Source organism: Neofelis nebulosa, chromosome 4 (assembly GCF_028018385.1).
Source record: "Neofelis nebulosa isolate mNeoNeb1 chromosome 4, mNeoNeb1.pri, whole genome shotgun sequence".
NCBI classification, from domain to species: Eukaryota; Metazoa; Chordata; class Mammalia; order Carnivora; family Felidae; genus Neofelis; species Neofelis nebulosa.
The window spans coordinates 14,808,736-14,829,400 of NC_080785.1; the positions used below are offsets into that span (position 1 = coordinate 14,808,736).

General features: G+C 46.7%; 1 protein-coding gene across 1 annotated transcript in view; it reads left to right on the forward strand.

Moving 5' to 3' along the window:
- Positions 1 to 1,592: 1,592 nt before the first annotated feature.
- PARP12 (poly(ADP-ribose) polymerase family member 12) overlaps positions 1,593 to 20,665 on the forward strand; it is a 38,334-nt gene continuing 19,261 nt past the window's right edge. Inside the window, exons 1-5 of the mRNA XM_058724106.1 lie at positions 1,593 to 2,040; positions 5,216 to 5,351; positions 8,099 to 8,399; positions 9,918 to 10,019; positions 16,758 to 16,881. Of these exons, the coding sequence (XP_058580089.1) occupies positions 1,715 to 2,040; positions 5,216 to 5,351; positions 8,099 to 8,399; positions 9,918 to 10,019; positions 16,758 to 16,881 (989 nt within the window). The 5' untranslated portion in view covers positions 1,593 to 1,714. The remainder of the gene's footprint in view (positions 2,041 to 5,215; positions 5,352 to 8,098; positions 8,400 to 9,917; positions 10,020 to 16,757; positions 16,882 to 20,665) is intronic.

The window sequence follows — 20,665 nt, forward strand, 5'->3', positions numbered from 1 at the left end:
GGACAGAGGGTCTGAAGCGGCCTCTGCGGTGACAGCAGAGAGCTCAGGGCGGGCTGGAATTCACTAACGGAGATCATGCCCTGAGCCCAAGTCCAACACTTCACCACTTACTCAGACTAAGCCACTAAATCCCAGGCGCCACTAAATCCACATTTAAAAGCCAAGCGATAACTGCCCCTCACCCCCTGATTCATTTGTGCGTGTTACTTTATACTCACCATCCACACACTTAACAGATTTTTACCGTTTTGCGGTAATATTATGGAGAATTTAAACATCGTACCTAAGTTTCCTTCCCCTGCAATCTTCCCGCCCCTCATTTTTCTCCCACTTTCCTAGTGCCCCTTACTGCATACTCCCCGACGCCAGTGTTCATGAGCAAACTTTGGCAGTGTGTCCTTCCTGAGCCTTCTCCTTGCTCATTCAAAAACAGCCACATTGACACACAAATAGGTTCTCTTTTCGCTATTGATTTAAACGGTTCTGTACCGCTTTTCCCCCTTAACACGTCACGGACGTCCTCCTAGGTCTGTAGAAATTTAATGCATGCTTGTTTGCGTCCTGTAACAAATAGTCTGGACAAGGATCCCCTGCGTTGCTCCCAGCACCATACCTCCTCCCCGCCTCCCCGAAACACTCTCAGCAGAACTTACTGTTGCTTTTACTTTTTTTTCTTAGGAGGGTTAATTTTATTTTTTGTTTTTATTTTAATATAGCTTACTGTCAAGTTAGCTAAGTGAAATAAATCAGAGAAACACCGATATCTTATATTTTCATTCATATGTGGAATTTGTTCCTTTTAGTGCTAGAAGATTCTCAGCAGACAGACTGCTGGGTCAAAGGTCATGCATCTTCAAAACTTTGCTAGCGGCTCAGGGACTACTTTGCCAAAGGGCGCCAACAGTTCACCTTTCCATCCGCCCGCCCCCGCCCCCCCACCCCGGGAGTGTGCCGGGACTCCGAGCGGTCTCTAAGCGCTCGGTCACTGTATCATTGAGCAGGGCTGAGGAGAAATGGCTTTGCTTTCGCACAGGACAGACGCTTCGGGGCTTAGAACGGCGGGAGCGCCGCCCAGAACGGCGCGGATCGCCCCGGCTCCAAGAGAAAGTAGCGCCCGAGCCGCGCGGCGGGTCGGCGTGATCGCGGTCACGTGGTGTAGGATACGGCCCGGCGCCGTCGGGAGCAGTCGGGCTGAGGGGCTCGGTCGCCAGGTGGGCGGCGTCCCCGTTTGCTCGGCCAACGCCCGAGCGGAGAGCTCCCGGGCCGGCGGCCGCGCGATTTCCAAATGCTCGGGGCTTCGGGGAGCGGCTGCGCGCGGCCCGGGCGTCTCCGCCCCCGTCCACCAGGCGAAGGCGCTTCGAGAGCCGCGAGGCGCTGCCCCGAAGGACGAGGCTGCTTCTCTCTGGAGCGCCGGAGAGCTGCTTTCCGGGGCCCCCCGGCTGCCGACGGAGCGGGGGAGCGGGCCGCGGGGCCCGGCGGCCGCGCACAGCTGGGAGCCCTGAGGCCGGAAGGCGGCGAGCCCCCTCAGCTGCGGGCCGGTGGGCGTGGTGAGGCGGCACAGGTTCCGTTTTTCCGGGCCCTCGGGAGCTTTCGCTTTCGCTTTCGGTTCCAGCTGGCGTCTGAGCCCCGCGGGAGCCGCCCGCCCAGTCCGCGCCGGCCGCCGCCCGCGTCCCGCCAGCAGCTCTCCGACGGGCAGCGCGCCCCCGCCGCGGCCATGGCGCAGGCTGGCGTCCTCGGCGAGGTGACCCAGGTGCTGTGCGCGGCCGGGGGCGCCTTGGAGCTGGAGGAGCTGCGGCGCCGCTTGCGGGAGGGCGTCGGCAACGACGCGCTGGAGCGGCTGCTGCGGGACCGCGGCCGCTTCGCGGTGGCAGCGAGGGCGGGCGGCGCGGCGGCCTCCGCGCAGCGCGTCGTGGTGGCCGTCTCGGCGCTGCGCCTGTGCCGCGCGTACCAGAGCCCCAAGCCGGGCTGCGTGGGGCTGTGCGCTCAGCTGCACCTCTGCAAGTTCTTGGTCTACGGGGCCTGCAAGTTCATGAGGGCCGGGTAAGCGCCGCGCCTGGAGCCCGACGGCGGGGCCGGGGGACCCTGCTCTCTCCCAGCCCGCCCTGGGCCCCTCCTAGAGTCTGGGGAGACCGGGGGGCGTCCGTTCCCTGGCCTCTCCCCACCCTTAATTCTCTACAGCGAACATTTATCGAGCACCTGCTGAATACCGGGTGCCATGCAAGGGACTCAGGGTGAAGCGGTGTCCCCAAGGCTCCTGCAGTGTCAGAGAGGGACTTGGAGCGCGGTACCCGCTGCGACAGCCGGGGGGGGGGGGGGGGGGGGTGGCGGGGGGGGGGGTGGGAGATTCTCCGCGAGAAAAAAGCCGCCTCTGGCTTCCGGAGCCCCCCCCCCCCACGCCCGGTCTCCAGGGCGACCTTTGAGGGGCCCCACAGCCGAGGGCTTTCTCTGCCCGGCAGCGAAGGAATCTTCGAAAGCCTGTTTCAGCTTTTGCTCGCTTGCTTTACAAGCCGGCAGTGGCCTCCGTGGCACTGGGAAGAAAATGCGTGGCCCCTGTTGAGAAGCTAGTCCGCTTATGTAGAAGAATTCGTTTCTCCTTATTTCCTTTTCTTTCCCCCTCCCTCCCTCCCTCCCCCCCTCCCCCCCTCCCCCCCTCCCTCCCCCCTCCCCCCCTCCCTCCCTCCCTCCCCCCCCTCCCTTCCTTCCTTCCTTCCTTCCTTCCTTCCTTCCTTCCTTCCTTCCTTCCTTTCTTTCTTTCTTTTTTTTTTTCTGGCTTCACTTCTTTCTTGCTCCCGTCAGGTCCACTAGACAGCATGAGGTAGTGGTCTTGATCCATGCAGTCATTCAGGGACCCAGGCCGACTGACCTAGACTCTGTCTCCTTGGCCCATGGCTCTTTAGGCCATTCTGGGTGTCGGATTCCGGGGAGCAGGTGGAGAAGATGGACAGGGGAGGGTTGGGGGGAGGTTTTCCCAGGTCTGGAAGTGGTGGACAGTTTTCCATCTGTCCCCTGGACCACAGGATGTCTCATGCCCCCCATCATGTCTAGATGCGAGGGAGGCGGGGAGCTGGGAAATGTGGCCCCTGGGAAGCAGCTGTTGAGAAATACCTAGATTAGAATATTCCAACCCCCAGCTTAAGACCTTAAGAGGGGTGTGTGTGTGTGTGTGTGAGACATTAGAGCGAGATGGGGAGTTGGTGAGAGTGTGGGGACAGGATGGGGGAGAGGTGATGGCTGTTATCTTATTGTTGACTGAGGGATGACTCCTACATTTCTTTTTTCCTTGTTGACCGAGGGATGATTCTTACTTTGCTTTCTTATTGGCGGAGAGAGCAGAAGTGTGTCCAGGGGCAGCTCTCCAAGTCTGCAGCCTGGGAGAGCGTGGCCAGGGTCCCAGGTGCTGGCGTGGGAGTTTACGGGTCCGTGTGTGCTAGGGCTGCAGCCCCAGGAGCGGGTCAGGTCTGAGGTGGAGGCTGACGGTGGAACTTTGGGCAAACTGGGCCCCCAGGGACTGGTGTGGATGGGTCACTTCAGGGGAGAAGGAGGAGCAGTAGCTGGAGAAGAAGGTGGACGTAATAAATGGTGGATGGGTGGGTCTAATGATGGGGTAAATAGATCATGGCTCCTGCTTTTGCCCACTGGTCACAGCTGGGAAGGGTCCCAGGTCCCTGACTTCCATCCTTTGCTGAGGAGCAGTAAGCATCGTGGTTAAGAGCACAGCCCCAAGACCAGCCTGCCTTGTTTCAAGCTGGCTGCGCTCCCTGCTAGCTGCACGATCTTGGGCAGGTGACTTTGTATCAGTGTCTCCGATCCCTCATCTGCAAAATGAGGATAAATATCACCTACCTCATAGACTTGTTGAGGACTGAATGACTTAACTGATAAAACCTCAGGAAATCCCTGGTTTGTGATAAATGCTCAAGTCTTAGTAGCTATTGCTGCCGTCATTATTCTAATTATTAGCTATATTTGGTTCTGGCGGCACCAAGTTTGCCTAGAATGTTTTCCTCTTCTTGCCTGGTTCCTCAACCTAAATATTTGGCCCAGGCTTTACACCTTTTAGGCACTGTCCCTTGAGTGCTTCTGTCAGGCTCAGGTGCCCTTCCCGTCTGCATAGACTTACTCTCAGCACAGCTGACCATGCCATTTTAGAGTCCTCTCCATATCTGTTACTTCTGCTAGAGGAGAGAAGGGGAAGAGTCTGGGTGACTCCAAGGTTGTCAGTCTGTGCAGTGAAGGAGGGAAGTGGTCTTTTACTGAGCTGGGGGAGCTTGTGAAAGGTGCAGGTTTGGGGGAGTCAGTCACGGGTTGGGTTTTCTTTTGAGATGCTCACAATAAACACGTGAGGTTTGGCAGAGTCTGAGTAAAGCAAATGGTATTTGCCTGACTCTTCCGGGTCCTGGTGACCTGGGAAATCATTTGAAGTGTTTGGATCATCAGGGCGTGGTGCCAGTACGTGGCTCACAGTGAACGTTCAGCCGGGGCTTGTTAATGGAAAGAACGGAGGAGGAGAGCAGAGAAGAGGTCTGAGCCTCAGGGTGTGAGTGTGTCTGTGCACATACCTATAACCGTAGGTGTCCACGCTCATTTATTCAGCCAGTGTTCAAGTGTCTGCTAAGTGCTCATTGTCTGTCATACTGCAACTCTTCTTTGGGGGATGGCACTGTCATTCTTACCAGATACTGATGAGGAGTGCTGTCCTAGACCCTTGAGCTTGCAAGGTAATGCCTTTTCCTTTGTGAATAAGCATTACATTTTTTCATCGCATAGACATGTGGGTTTTTTTCTGATGCTCCTAAGCAATGTCAAGAATGATGCCTGAAAAATTATCTTCGAGACTGATTTTACTAGCTTTATTAGTTTGCTATAGGGCTGCCATAACAAAGTGCCACAGGCTGGGGGCTTAAACAGAAACTTCTCACAATTCTCAAGGCAGGAAGTCTGAGATCAAAGTGTTGGCAGGGTTGATTTCTTTCTGAGCCCTCTCTCCTTGGTTTGCAGATGGCTGTCTTTTACCCATGTCCTCACAAGTGTGCATCTGTATCTTAATTTTCTCTTCTTATAAAGACATCAGTTGGATTGGACTAGGCCCCCACCCCCCGGCCCAACAACCTCTTTATAAACTATCTCCAAATACAGTCACTGGGGGTTAGAACTTCAGCCTAAGAATTTCGGGGAGGCGCAGTTGAACCGTGACACCAGCTCTGCTTCTTTGCAGGAAGAACTGTAGAAACAGTCACAGCTTGACGACAGATCACAACCTGAGTGTGCTGAGAACTCACGGTGTTGACCACCTCAGCTACAGTGAGCTCTGCCAGCTTTTGTTTCAGAATGACCCCTGGCTTTTGCCAGAGGTGAGTTCCAGGAGGGGGTGTGTATGTATGCAAGTGATGGGGGAGAAGCCAGAGGTCGGAAGATAGGAAATCTTGTGGCAGAAGAGGAGCCAAGGACCCCGGAGTGACCACAGGGATCTACTTGAAGGAGACCTGGATTGAATTCCTGGCTCTGCTGATTTTTAGACCTGTGACCTTGGGCCAACCTTGCCCTGTCTAGAGGCCTCCTTTCCTTCTGTGTCATTTGGGCCGGTATCTCCTTTTCAGGGCTTCCATGAGACTGGGGGAGTCTGTTTGGCCAGTGGCTGCAACGGGATGTTCCTTACATGGGGATGAGGGGATAAGAGACTCCAGCCTGCTCCTCTCTGTCTAGCAGGACTTGGAACCACGTGTTATTGCCAAACCCAGGAGTTCTGTGAGGAAATTTTTCAGAGATGCTGACAGGCAGGTGATGAGCTCTCTACTAAATCAGTTGCACCCAGGGAATTTTGACCTTTAGTTGATGTGCATTTCAGATGCTCATAATGCATTTCAGATGCTAACCGAACCTCCCTGTAATGGCCGTGTACTATCTTGGGCCCTCCAAGAAGCAGACGCCAAGATGGGATTAGAAGTGTAAGAGACCTAGTGGAGAGGGAGCAGAAGGAGGTGGGGAGCCTTTGGACAGTGATGTTGCAAGAGAGGGGGAAGGAAGGAGACCGGGTAGGAGGAGACCCTGACTGGAGCACAGTTCTAAGAAAGCTGCTGCTTGGCCATTACGAAGTTCTGAGCTAAAGTAGCTCATTGTTGGCTAGGAGCAGCCCGTGGGAGCATGGTCTCTGTGTGAATCAGGTAGTGGCTCCCGAGGGCAGCAGCTGAGCTGAGTAAGTGGTGCTCTGCAGCAGATCCGAGTGGTGTGTTCCTGTGGCCAGCACAGGTTTATGGGATGTTCTGGCACTTTCTCTGGGATAAGGCTACAGAGATTAGATTGACCTGGTTTAATGAAAATGCTTCCATATTACTCAGTTAAAACCACTTATTTGAGAACGGTGCTTTGTGGCTTAGTGACTGCTACGTAATAGATAGTAACTTTTCTCTTGCCTTTTGAAAATTACTGTTGATTCAGCTAACCTTTATTGAATAACCACTACGGGTCAGGCACTGCCGATAAGGAGATAAAAGACCCTGTTCTGCCCTTCCAGGAGGCAAGTTTACCGGGTGAGACAGACAAATCAGTGTGTGATTGTAAGGTGCTATTTTAGGTGCTGCGATAGAAGTGAGCACTCTGGCCTCAGGCAGTTGGGGCACTTGGGAAGGCATCCTGGGGTAGGCGGTGCCTGCTCTGAATGCTGAAGGGTGAATGAAGGATGAAGGTCTGGGAAGAAGGGGGGCACAGAGGACAGAACCTGGCACGGTCGGGGGACAGCATGTAGGTGAGCACAGCTTAGATTTAGGTTGGGAAAGGAGAGAAGGAGAAATGGGTGAGTAGAGACTGATCCATGCAGCCTTTGGTATCACAGGAAGGACTTGGGGTGGGGGGTTGTGTTTGGAGAGTGGACATTAATGTTTTGGAGTGAGCAACTTGTCAGTGGTATAAAAAAATGAATCCGAAGGTGACCAGTCTGGAGTGTGTAGCCTCTTGTCTTCTTGGGTATGCAGGTTGTTTTTAGAGCACAGTGCCAGCAAACAGGAACTGTGACCATAAACTCAGATCCAGTGCAGCTTTCCTGCCAGGCCTTCTGCTCTCAGGCTAGTCCCCTTATCAGATGAACAGTTGGGGCCACCACCATGAATCGAGCACCCACTATGTTCCAAGGCATTGTCTCGGCCACTTTGTATATTTCCCATTTAATCCTCATAATAACCCAATGATGGAGGTAGCATTATTCCCATTTTAGGGATCAAAAGCTGAAATTCAGAGCTGGTGAGTGACGTGTCTAAGGTCAGGCATCTTGTAAGTGGCAAAATCAAGGTTAGGGCCCAGGCTCTTCTAGCCTTTTCCCTTGGGGCTTCTGTCCCGAGTGGGGTCCCTGCATATCTAAGTCTGGGTTCTGCAGCCCTCTGCTGCTTTTCTATCTCTTGTTCAGTGTAATGCCTATGAATTGAGTGGGTAGGCCCTTGGTGGTCTCTAGCCTGGTTCTCGTCTCTAGGAATTTGGAATGTAGAGAAGGAGCAGTTGATTCAGGTTTAGGTCCCAGCTTTACCAACAACGCAGTTCAACAGACATTGCATGTGCCAGATGTAGATAGCTGGCAGTGAACTAGGACAAGCCGGTGAACTTCTCTGAGTTTCACTTTGCTCTTGAGAAATGAAAGGGCTGTATTTGGCTTTCTCTAAGATGCTTTAAACGCTCAGAGCCTCTTTGACCTTGAATTTCAGAAAGAAGGGAGATAGAAGCTTGGCTTAGGGAGAGTTGGTGAGTCATTGGGGGAAGGGTGTAGGTGGAGTATATGGGTTGTTAGCCTCCTGCTATGTGAGTTATGTTGAATTGTCTCCTGGGAAGGGAGCAGCTCTGATCAGCTGGAAGTTCTTTGGATTTTTCCCAGTGGAAAGGCTTGTTCTGCTCATTGCTGTCCACCCAGTTCCCGTTTTATCCAAGGGCATATGTTAGCACTGGTCCATCTAGAGTGGAGGATGTTCTCAGAGCTGTGTGGCTTGTGTGGATGACGGAATCACAGCTTTGGCCAGATCTCTGGAGGAACTTCTTCTGACCGTGGACTGGTCAGTAGTGGGGTGGTGTCCTGTGAGACCTTCCTAAGCTGGTGTTTTTATTCCTTTTCTGTCAACAGATCTGCCTTCATTACAACAAAGGAGATGGACCCTACGGCTCTTGTTCCTTTCAAAAGCAGTGTATCAAACTCCATATCTGCCAGTATTTTTTACAGGGTGAATGCAAGTTTGGCACTGGCTGTAAGAGATCTCATGATATCTCTAATTCTGAGAATCTGGAGAAACTGGAGAAGTTGGGCTTGAACTCCAATCTGGTGAACAGGCTGCCTTCCATATACAGAAATGCTCACGACATCAAGAATAGGAGCTCCACCTCCAGCAGAGGGCACCCTCCTCCTCCAGGCCCACAGGCCACTTCTGGTAAGGCCCTGGGCTGGGGCCTGTAGATTCCAGCTGGCCATTAATGGAATGTATGACTTTGGGCAAGTCACTGCTGCTTTTAGTAAAGTCAGTTGGTGATTCCTTCACCAGTGGGTGCTGTAAAGATGACTTGGAATCCTAGCCGTGAACAAGCAAGACAAATGCCATTTGAGGTTGACTGAATGAATTCCCCACAGGTCTGATCTACCGTGAAGGAAGCATATTTTAATTTCAGCTCTCTTCTTGGCATGAATAAATGGGATTTTTTAGTCCCTGTAAATTTTCTTTGTTCACTGCTCGTCTTCAGCACCTAGACAGTGCCTGGTCCATAGTGGGCATGCAGGCATTTGGTGAGTGATTGAGCATGCTAGTATACTTTTTTTTTTTTTTAATAAAGGAATTTGTTAACTATAGTGGCATTTAGGATTTTTAATAGACCACTTCCTAAAATATCAGTTCTAGGTGTTGCTAGGACTACCAGCAAACACACTTAACACTCTAATCTTTTAAATTTTTTTTTAAATGTTTGTTTATTTTGGAGACAGAGCATGAGGGAAGGGGCAGAGAGAGAGGGAGTCACAGAATCCAAAGCAGGCTCCAGGCTCTGAGGTGTCAGCACACGTGGGGCTCGAATCCATAAATTGTGAGATTATGACCCGAACTGAAGTTGGATGCTTAACTGACTGAGCCACTCAGGCACCCCAACGTCTAATCTTACTTGATTTTGATATTTGATATTTAAAAATTGTCCTTGCCATATATGTGTTTTCTTTACATTTTCTTCCGTTATTTTGGGTTAATTTCTTTCAATAGTAGGAAGCTAGATGTAGACAGGTTTTGCTTTAAATAGATTTTTAAGAGTGTCAATTGGATTATGGCCTTAGAAAGGGAGGGAAGGATACTTGTCCTTGGGGAGCAAGGGAGGTTATTTCCAAGGCCCCAAAGGTGTGGGTTTTGAGGCCCACCCTGTGGATGTCTGAAGGGCCCATAAAAAGAAAAAGGAAAAGAGTAACGTAATTAACAGGCGATACTGAATAGAGAGGGTTTGCGAATGGGTTTTGTTTTCTTGTATTATGGTAGGTGGGTGCGGTGGTAAATGTAATTGTTAAGTAAAGTCTCATTGGAGCACTAGTAAAGATAAACTCTGAAATCAACTCCATGCCTGTTTTAAATTAAAATTCTTGCAATTAATGTGAAGTTATTAAGGAGGTTTCATATTAAGATTGGGAGCATAGAGCTGAGAAAAAAGAGCCTCTCCATGGTGTCCTGGATTTGGCAAGCAACTGTGTGGCTTTGAGTTCCCTGGCTCCTCCCCTAAAAAGCAGAGAGGGGGTCCACTTGTATGTCTGAGGGTCATTTTATCTCGAACATCATAGGATTTTGTGAGATTACCTCGCCTGCTTTTGCCTTAGGCGGGGAAGTGAATGCTCTTTTCTGTCCTTTGTATCTTGAACTACTCTGACTCCACACTGGAAGCTTTGGTGGATGCTGATACATCTCTGTGGTGTTTCCTTGTAGAAAGAAGAGATAGTTCAGGTTGTGTATCCCCAGACAATGCTAACCAGGAGGAGAATGATCAGATCTGCTTGTACCACATCCGGAAAAGTTGTAGCTTTCAAGGTAAGTCAGAGGAATCCCCTTCATCCGCTTGCAGGTGGAATAGCTGCTGTGTGTTTCAAGAGTTCTGCCCTAAGACCACCCCTCAGGGCCTCTCCCCCATCCGGAGAGGGTTGGGGCCTTCTTCCTGGTGGGCTGGTGTGGCACTTTGCCAAACCAGTTCTGAAGCGATTTTGTTGGGGAGTCGAGGATGGTAGGAATTGAGTTTCTTGAAATCAGACTGTAGATGAGTTTTGGGGAACATAACTGGTTCATTCAGTGTCAAGTGTTGACCCTTGATCGCCTTAGCATGAGGTCACAGACCTGCACAGATGCCCCATCTAGTGGAAACAAATATAAGTGTCCCTTATAAAGGGAGGTTGTACACTTAGAAATGCTTCAGAAACCCGGAAGGCCCTCCCTGAGGTGGAGATGCCTGTGTGTGCTCTTGGGGAATAAGAACTTAAGTTGGGGGTTTCTCTCCATGGTCCCTCTTTTTTTTAATTTAAAAAATTTTTTTAATGTTTGTTTTTTGAGAGCGAGCGAGCTGGGGAACAAGGGGCAGAGAGAGAGGGAGACAGATCCCAAGCAGACTCCACACTCTCAGCAGAGCCTGATGCAGGGCTGGAACTCATGAACCGTGAGATCATGACCTGAGCCGAAACCAAGAGTCAGACGTTGAACTGACTGAGCCACCCAGGTGCCCCTTCTCTCCATGGTCCCTCTTTTATCACAAGTAGCAATTCTTGTGTGTACGTGTTTGTCTGTATTTACTAAAGCTTTGTTTTCTTCTTATTGCTGTCCTGGGTTTTGACTGAAGAAAGCTTCCTTCTCAAATTCGGTGACTGCTCTTAAAAAACCACCACCAAACTTCTTGTTTTGTTTTCAGTCTTTAAAAGCCACCCAAGCAATTCAGGAATACTTTCACTTTGTGAAAGAGTCCAATAATACAGAGTAAAGTCTGAAGTCCTCCTTCAGCCCTTCCCAAAGGTAAACACGTGCCGTGTGGTTATGATACTTGTTTCGCATGTTTTTCAACAGATGGGAACATGTGATAGGTATTATTTAACCTGCTTCCTTCACTTAACATTGTGTCTTGAAGATTTCTTTCTACGTTGGTATGTGTGCGTCTACCTTATTTTGAAAAACAACTGTAGTGTCCAGTAAGAGTGATGTTCCATTGAGCATCTGAGTACACATAGGTATTTCCATAGCTAGATTCCTGGAAATGGAATGCTAGCTCAAGAAATATGTATCATATATGCATGTATGTGTTTAAAGTCAATTTTAGTGAGATATAATTTACACACAGTAACATTTTAAGTATTTAAAAATTTTAAGTATACACTGAGTTTTTGGTAATAACAATTGGGGTAATGGAAGAGTTTCCTTATTCTAAAAGGGTCCCTTTGTCCTGTTGTAGTGAATCCTCATCCCCCCAATTTCCTGACCTCACACAGTCTCTGATCTGCATTTTGTCACTGTAGATTTGCCCTTTCTAGAAATTCATATAAATGGAATCATACAGCATGTATCCTACTGTACCTGTCTTCTCTCACTCAGCATGTTTTTGTGATTTGTCCATGCTGGCAAATCAGTAGTTTGCTCCTTTTTATTGCTGAGTTGTATTCTGTTGGATGGATTGAATACAATTTATCAATTCATATGTTGATGAACATTTGAGGTGTTGCAAGTTTTTGGCTTTTACAAATAAAACTTTTATAAATATTTATGTGCAAGTTTAATGTGGGTGTATGTTTTCACTTAAATTTTATTTTTGAGGTTTATTTTTGAGAGACAGAGTGTGAGCGGGAGAGGGGCAGAGAGAGAGAGGGAGACACAGAATCTGAAGCAGGCTCCCGGCTCCGAGCTGACAGCACGGAGCCCGATGCAGGGCTCGAACTCATGAACTGTGAGATCATGACCTGAGCTGAAGTTGGATGCTTAACTGACTGAGCCACCCAGGCGCCCCTGTTTTCACTTCTTTTGAGTAAAGACCTAGATGTGAAATTACTGGAACGTATATAAGTGTGTGTTTAACTTTATAAGAAACTGGTGGGTATACCTTCCCACCAACAATGTATGAGAGTTTGATGCTCTGCGTTTTTGTTAACACTTGGTATTGCCAGTCTTTTAAACTTTAGCCATTGTAATTAATGAGTAGTGATATTTCATTGTGGTTCTAATTTGCATTTCCCTGATGATAATGATTTTTAACATTTTTTTTTTAATGTTTTTACTTTTGAGAGAGACCGTGAGTGGGAGTGGGGCAGAGAGGAAGAGGGAGACTCAGAATCCAAAGCAGGCTCCAGGCTCTGAGCTTTCAGCACAGAGCCTGACATGGGGCTCAAACCCACAAACTGTGAGATCATGACCTGAGCCGAAGTCAGTTGCTCAACCGACTGAGCCACCCAGGCGCCCTGAACGTTTCTGCTCATGTACTCACTGGCCATTTGTATATCTTGAATCAAGTATCTGTTTAAATTTTCTGATTTTTTTTTTATGACCGCTTGATTGAGGTATTGAGTGTAATGCACATACCATACAATTTACCCATTTAATAGTTTTTAGTATAGTTACAGAATTGTGCAGCCATCATTGCAGTTAATATTTAGGACATTTCATGATCCTCGAAGAAATCCTGTACCCATTCTTCCTGCACCCCAGCTCCTGGCAACTACAGGTTTACATTCTGTCTCTATGGATTTGTTTGGTTATTTCATGTAAACGGAATCATATAATACATAGTCTTTTGTGACTTGTAAAAAGCTTATTTATTATGAAAGAAAGTGTGAGTAGGGAACGGGCAGAGAGAGAGGGAGACACAGAATCCCAGGCTGGCTCTGCAGTGTCAGCACAGTGCAGGGTTAACGACTCAAGAACCTTGAGATCTTGACCTGAGCTGAAATCAAGGGTTGATGCTTAACTGACTGAGCCACCCAGGTGCCCCCTTGTTTTGCCCATTCTTTAATTGGATGGTTTGATCTCTCATTATTGAGTTGTGAGGATTTGGTGTATTATTTATACAAGTGGTTGTGAGATGTAGGTATTGAAAATAAGTTCTCCCAGTCTGTGGTTTTATGTTCATTTTTTTCTTTTTTTCTCTTTTTTTCAAAATTTTACTTAAATTCTAACTACTTAACATATAGCATAATACTGGTTTTAGGAGTAGAATTTAGTGATTTGTCAGTTACAAATGTTCATTTTCCTTATGGTGTTTTTTTTGAGGAATAAAAGTTGTTTTGTTTTTGTTTTAGATGGTGGGAGAGAGCACGCGAGCAGGGGAGGGATGGGGGAGGAAAAGAGAGAGAGAGAGAGAGAGAGAGAGAGAGAGAGAAAATCTTAAGCAGATTCCACACTCATCACAGTCTGACACGGGCTCAATCCCATGATGGTTAGATCGTGACCTGAGCCGAAATCGAGAGTCAAACACTTAACTGACTCAGCCACACAGGCGCCTCTTGAGGAATAAAAGTTTTAATATCAGTGAGGATTTTAGTATTTTTTTGTTTTATAGTTTTCTTGTGTCTCAAAAATCTTTGCCTGTTCCAAGCCTCTGAAAATGGCGCCATGTTTTTTTCCCCTAGTTTTATCGGTTTCACTTTTACAAATTGAGGTCTAGCTGTTAATCTATATACTCTAATAATTATTTCTTGGGTATTGGATTTTTTTTAAATATTTATTTATTTATTTATTTATTTATTTATTTACTTTGAGAGAGTGAGTGAGCATGAACAGGAGAGGGGCAGAGAGAGAATCTTAAGCAAGCTCTGTGGTGACGGCAAAAGGCCTGATGTGGGGCTTGATCTCATGAACCATGAGACCTCGACCTGAGCCAAAATCACAAGTCTGATGCTTAACTGACTGAGCCACCCAGGTGCCCTGGTATTGGCTCTTCTGTGTGAGTTAGCTTCCTGTCTGTGTTAGTCTTCCTCACATGTGGGGTGACTCGTGGTTACCTACTACAGAATTCAGTGTCTGCTGGTGATGTGGATTCTGATTGAGGCTTAATGGGGAAGGGGCAGTACATTTTGTGCGGTGGCTTGGGCTGCTAGTGTGTATCCTTGGAATGGGGTGGGAGCTTTGATGGCCCTCTTACATGCTTGTCTCTCTCCAGCACTTATGTTCACAGTCACATGTTCTGTGGGACAAATAGCAAGGTTGCTGGGCACAAGCAATGCACAGAGGGAGTTCCTGCTCTGGTAGGTCCCATTTAGTCTCATTGTGAGTGGCAAGGTGTCTTTCTTGCCTTTCATTACGTGTAACTCTGAGTTTGTTAGGCCACTCTCCCTAGTATTTCTCCTTTCCATGGTAGATCTCTTCATATCTTGCAGGGGTTTCTCTCTCTTTATCTCTCTCAGTTTCATTCTGTGTCCTTCATATTCTTAGGGATTCTTCAATAATTTTGGTCTTTTGATAGCACTGATTACTGTTTTTACGGCATTTTTCAATTTGTTCTTCTCTCTGGTCTATCATTTCAAGTGATGTAGGGAGAGAGGGGATATGGATGTGGTACTTTGCCAAATTAATTTGTTTTTGCGACTTACCTTCCAGAAGGCCTAGATTCTAGAATGCCACAACAAGAGGGGAACGTTAGAAGGAGGGAGAGGAAATCGAGAAAGGGGACAGGTGGACCAGAGAAGATGTGGCAGAGAAGGGGACTCATCGACTGAGACTCCACTTTAACCAGCCACTGTGGCTGCAGTGGCCTGTACGGCACCTTCTTTTCTTAGGCTTGAGTGATGTGGTCTTCACGTTGAGCTCACATTAAGAGTTGGAAGCCTGGGCCTGCAGTCTTTTGACCACAGAGCCTTCCCTGTGCCCCTGTGTCCTTCCCAAGGAAGTGTCAGCCTGGAGGGTGGTAGGTGGTGTGCCTTCCTTGAAGGGGATCTTCTTAAGGAGAGAGTCTTCAGGCTGTCCAGGACTCACCTGAGCCGAGGTATATAGGTGCAGTGACTGAATGCTCCTCACTCTGATCATTCCCTTCGTGCCCTTCAGGGAGGGAACAGGAAATCTTACGTGGTTATGACCTCTGGACCATAGCTGTGCTCTTACCTATCCAGGTTGAGCCCTTCATTATTACTGTATTGTGCATATCCCTGGTAGAGTCCAAGAGGTCTCTTGGCTTGGTATGAGCTGTCCACGCTGTAACTCTGGACAAGTCAGGATGTCCTGAGTCCCCAGAGTGGCTGAATCCAGCCTTGGTGAACTTGGAGGGGATTTCCTGGGTTGAGGTGTCTCTTGTGCCCTGAGTCTTGGCTGGGTGCTCTTGTCTGTCCTGTCTGCCTGGCATCAGGCCTAGCCTTTGACACCTTCAGGCAGCCTGCCCACCTTCCTCCATGGTCCTTCTGGACCAAGGTAACTTTTGTAGATCCTGTGGGAAGGAGGTGGCATTGAGATATGTCTGAAAAGCCTGCATACAATTTTAGAAAGTTTTAATTTTTTTCAAGTGTCAAATTAGCCATGCTTCATTGTTAATATTTTGACATATGAGTTAAAAACATACAAAGGACAGCCAGTAAGAAATGTCTCCCTCACACCTCTTTTTTCTAGCACCCAGATCCCCTCTGGAAGCAGTCATTATTACCAGTTCCTTGACTATCCTTCCATGAAGATTTTATATGTACACAAGCATATATGTCTGATCAGTTTCCTTCTCACATAGGTGCACTGTGCACACTGTTTTGTATCTTTTCCCACTTAACCAGACATTTAATTTTTTGGAATATATTCTTGTGGTTCAAACTTCAAAAGAAAACAACACAAGTCTTTCCTCATAACTTTGTCCCTGGCTACCAACTTCTCCTCTGCAAGGAATAATATGTGTATGTATATGTATTTAGAGTATTTCTCATTTTTCTTTTCTACCTTTTTACCCAAGTAGAGGCGTTCTGCACCTTTTTGTGTATCATTCTACCTAATAACATATACCTTGGAAGTAGGTCTGTGTCAGAGTGCAAAGAGATTGCTGCTGCTTTTCTTTCCAGTGTGCCTTTCCTCGGTGGGGATGTACCAGAATTTCATATAGGATATTGAAAAGTAACAAAAGTGTCAGGTGCATTGCAGGTGAGGGGCTGGCATGAGCCAAGGCGAGGCAGGCAGAATGTGCTAGGAGTGACAGAGGTCCCAGGGTGCACAGGGAAGATGTAGGGGGAGCACCTGGCTTGAAACTGTAGACCTGGGCCATTTTGTGTGTTTTGGCAGGGGCAGGGCAGTGTATATAAATACCTTCAGGGATGATGCGGGGATGTGTCGAGGTGGTATGTTAGCAGCCAGAAGATCAAAGCAGGCTGGAACCACACTGCTGACCTGCCTGTGGTCAGATGTATCGGGGTTTGGATGGGTTTCTAGTAGAGATGAATCTGGTTCAGTTTTTAGTGTGACTGCTACCTGTCCACATGCTACATGTAGAGTGATAATGGGTGATCACACTGCCTCCCGCGGTCTGATTGACCTTTTCATGGTCAGCTGCTTTGCTCATGAGATGAAATTCAAATGTAATGTTACCTGCCAACATACGTATTTTTAAAAATTGATGTAACGCCCTATTAAAAGGGGAGATGTAAAACGGAAGTGCGTATAATAAAATACACAGTATTTCAGTGTTTAGATGCTCAGGTATGACTGCACTAAAAATAATGCCCCCACAGATCTCCAAAATGTTCCCAGGTCAGTGGGCATCACCACCCCCATTGAGAACCATGGGCCTGGGTCATGCTATGTATTGCCAAGATGTCTTACTTCCTAATATTTTTATTTTAGATAAGTGCAATAAAGTTCATTTCCATTTGCCATATCGATGGCAGTTCTTGGACAGAGGCAAATGGAAGGATTTGGACAAAATGGAGCTTATTGAAGAGGCATATAGCAATCCCAGAAAAGACAGGTATGAAATACATTACTGGTGTCTGCTTTGTGACTGGGCTTTTGTGTGCATGCAGTGTGGGAAGCTTAGACACAACAGAGTTTAGGTTTGATCAACACACACACACACACACACACACACACACACCCCAATAAACAGCTTGGGCTGGAAATTGGAAGTTACTGTTCAAACTGTGGATTGGTGCCTTTATCTCCTTCAGGGAGGAGCTATGGGGAAAGGAACTGGTGGTACCAGATAAGTTTTGAATTACTTGCTGCTGGGATTGATTGCATACATATATCCACATTGATTAATGCAGAAAAGCGAGAAGCAGTCATTTGTGAAATTTTAGCCTTTGCATGTAATGTCATGCAGCTGAATTGCTGTTTACTATTCAGCCTTTAACTTTTTAATTTTTCTGTGTGTGTCCCAGTATTTTCACTTAGTTGATTCAGAATGAATGGGGAAGTCCGGGGAGCCTTATTTTCAAATACTTCACCGTATCTTGGATTGAACTTGCTAAAATATGTTGCCATGAAGAGAATTTAAGCCCACTCTTTTTAAGGTGGAAAAAATAAATTTGTGCTAAGAGTGCAATTGTGTGCGAATTGCTGCTGGGGAAGTATGTGGAACAAATGGTTCCCCTTGGGAAGATGCATTGGCTGACTCCTCCCCTCTCTCTGTTTTTCTGAGGCAGAATTTACACATAGGGAAGTGCACAGACATTAATCGTGTAGTTCAGTGAGTCTTGATGAATGCATGCGCTCATGTAACACTCTCATCCAAATAGAGATCATTTTCATCGCCGTAGAAAGTCCCCTCCTGTCCCCTTCCCATCAGTGCCCGCCCCCAGGCCACCATTGTTTGGACATCTGTCACCACAGGTTAGTCTTGCCTGTTCTTGAACCCTGTCTGAATGGAGCACACGCTCTACCACCACGTCTGGTGTCTTTCTCTCAGTGCTTTGTGCTCGAGTCTCTGCTTGTCTCCTGGTGCGCGTGTGAGCGGGCTTCTGTAGGCCTGACGTTTGGGGATGAGAGTTCTGGGAGGTAGGCTGGCTCCCTCTTCAGCTCTGCCCGGTGGTGCTAAATGGTCGTGCCACTTTCCACACCCGTTCGGTCTGTGGTGACCGCGTCCCCAGCGTTTGGTATTGTTCGCATCTGAACGTTTCGCAGCCTGGGGATTTAAAATGGCACGTGGCATCTGCGTTTGCAGGTCTCTGGGTCCTAATGAGGTAATGTGTCTCTTCACCTGTTTATTGGCCACTTGAGCTTCCTCTGCTGTGAAATGTCTGTTCTTGTAGTTTGGCTGTTTTGTTGAAGGGGAAGATGGTGTGTTCAGTTATTTATTTAGTTTTAGGAATTCTTTAAATTTCTGGATATTAAATGTGCGTTGAAGATAAACTCTTCCTGTCAGCTTATGGTATATTTTAATATAGATAAGTATTTATCCATCTTTTCCTTTACGGCTTTTACTTTTTGAGTCATAAGAAATCTTTACCTATCCCAGGACTGGAAGGAAATTTTTCTGAATTTTCTTTAAAAAATCTTCACGTTTTAAGGACTGTTTAATCTTTACCCTGCAGGTGGTGAAATACGGGTCCAGTTTCATTCTTACGCAGATGAATCACCGGTTTTGGCAAAACTACTTTTTAAAAATATATTTAATTAAAAAAATATAAAATTGTGGTAATATATACGTAACATAAAATTTCCCATCTTAACCGTTTATTTTTATTTATTTTATTTTATTTTATTTTATTTTATTTTATTTTATTTTATTTTATTTTATTTTATTTTATTTATTTAAAGAACACGGGAGGGACAGAGAGAGAGAGAATCTTAAGCAGGCTTCACACCTTCAGCGCAGAGCCCAATATGGGGGGCTCAGTCTCACAAACCTTGAGACCACGACCAGAGCCAAAGTCAGATACGTAACCAACTGAGCCACCCAGGCACCCCTTTATTTTTATTTATTTTTTATTTTTCTTATTCTTCTCATTATTTTTATTCTTATTTTTGAGAGAGAAGTGGGGAGAGGGAAAGAGAGAGAATCCTAAGTAGGCTCCACACGTAGTGCAGAGCCCGGCATGGGGCCGTATCCCGTGACCCCAGGGTCATGACCTGAGCTAAAACCAAGAGGAAAACACTCAACTGACTGAGCCATGCAGGTGCCCCATCTTAACCATTTTTAAGTGTAGGTTCAGTGGCATGCGTTGCATTCACATTGTTGTACAGCCATTCCCATCATCCATTTCTAGCAGTTATTTTTAAACCCATCAAAACTGAGCCCAATTTGGCAGTGTTAACACATTTTATAGCTTATTTTCAGGCTGGTGTGCCAAATATCACTTGTTTAAGTAGGCCAGCTCTGCACCTGTTTCTAAGTGCCACCTGTGTCAGGCACTGGATCAGCGAATACACCCACTGGTCCTCTCTTCTTGTCGTTCACTGGTCGGTCTGTCTCTGCTTCAGTGCCACACTGTCTTAACCTAGTGGAGCTTTAAGTGTTGGCATCCGGTAAGGCAAATCCCTGTCTTCTCTTTCTTTGAATTGCCAGGGCCCTTGGTCTTTTGCTCCTCTTCAGAAATTAAAAAAAATTTTTTTTTACATTTATTTATTTTTGAGAGACCGAGAACAATTGGGAAAGGGCAGAGAGAGGAGACACAGAATCCGAAGCAGGGTCCAGGCTCTGAGTTGTCCGCACACAGCCCAGCGCGGGGCTCGAGCTCAAAAACCGTGAGATCTTGACCTGAGCCGAAGTCGGATGCTTAGCTTTCTGAGCCACCCAGGCGCCCCTAGAAACTTAAATGTCATTGGTTTTCACAAAAATCTCTGTTGTGAGTTTTGAAATTAATATTGCATTGACTTGGCATTTCTGGGGAACTGACACCATAATGATGCTGAGATTTTTCTGTTCATATACATGATAGCATGTGATTATTCAAATCTTTTAAAATATCTTTCAGTGGTTTTAATAACTTCTCCATTAGGGTCTTGGATATCATTTGTTAGAGATTTAATTTTTTTTCCAGTTGTGCTGAGATGCAATTGACTTTCAACACTAGAAGTTTAAGGTGTGCGGCATAATGACTTGACATACGTGTATATTGCAAAATGATTATCTGGATAAGTTAACATCCATCACTTCATATAGTTACTAAACAATTTTTTTCCTGACAATGAGAACTTTGAGTTTATTCTCCTACCAACTTTTAAATATACCGTATAGCATTAACTGTAGTCGTCATGTTACATGTTACATCCCCAGTAAAAAAAAATTTTTCTCTGTGCTGATGTATAGAAATGCGATTGACTTTTGTCAGCTGTTGTATCTGCAACTTTACTAAGGTATCTGAACTCAGAGGACTCTCTTGGTAATGTTTGAATTATCTGTATAGTTACCTATATATTCTAGATAATCTATCTAGACATTAATATTTGTGAATAGCATTTTAATTTCATCCTTTTTTATTCCTCCCTCTCTCCCCCTCTGCCCCCTCTCTCTCCCTCTCTCTCCCTTTCTCTCTTCTCTCTTCCTCTCTCTCTCCCCTCCCCCCCCCACAGACACACACTCAACTCACACACAATGCTGAATTTGGATGGCCAGTACTTAAGATATTTACATTCATATTTGAGTAAGATTGGTCTATAATTTTTTCATATTGTCTTGATCTGGTTGTTATCTTAAGTGTCTACCCTCATGAAGATGAGATTGGGATGGTTTCTTTTCTGTTTTCTGAAAAAATTTATGTAAAGTTAGGATAATTTTTTTCCTGAATGACCATGTGTCTATAAGAGTATCT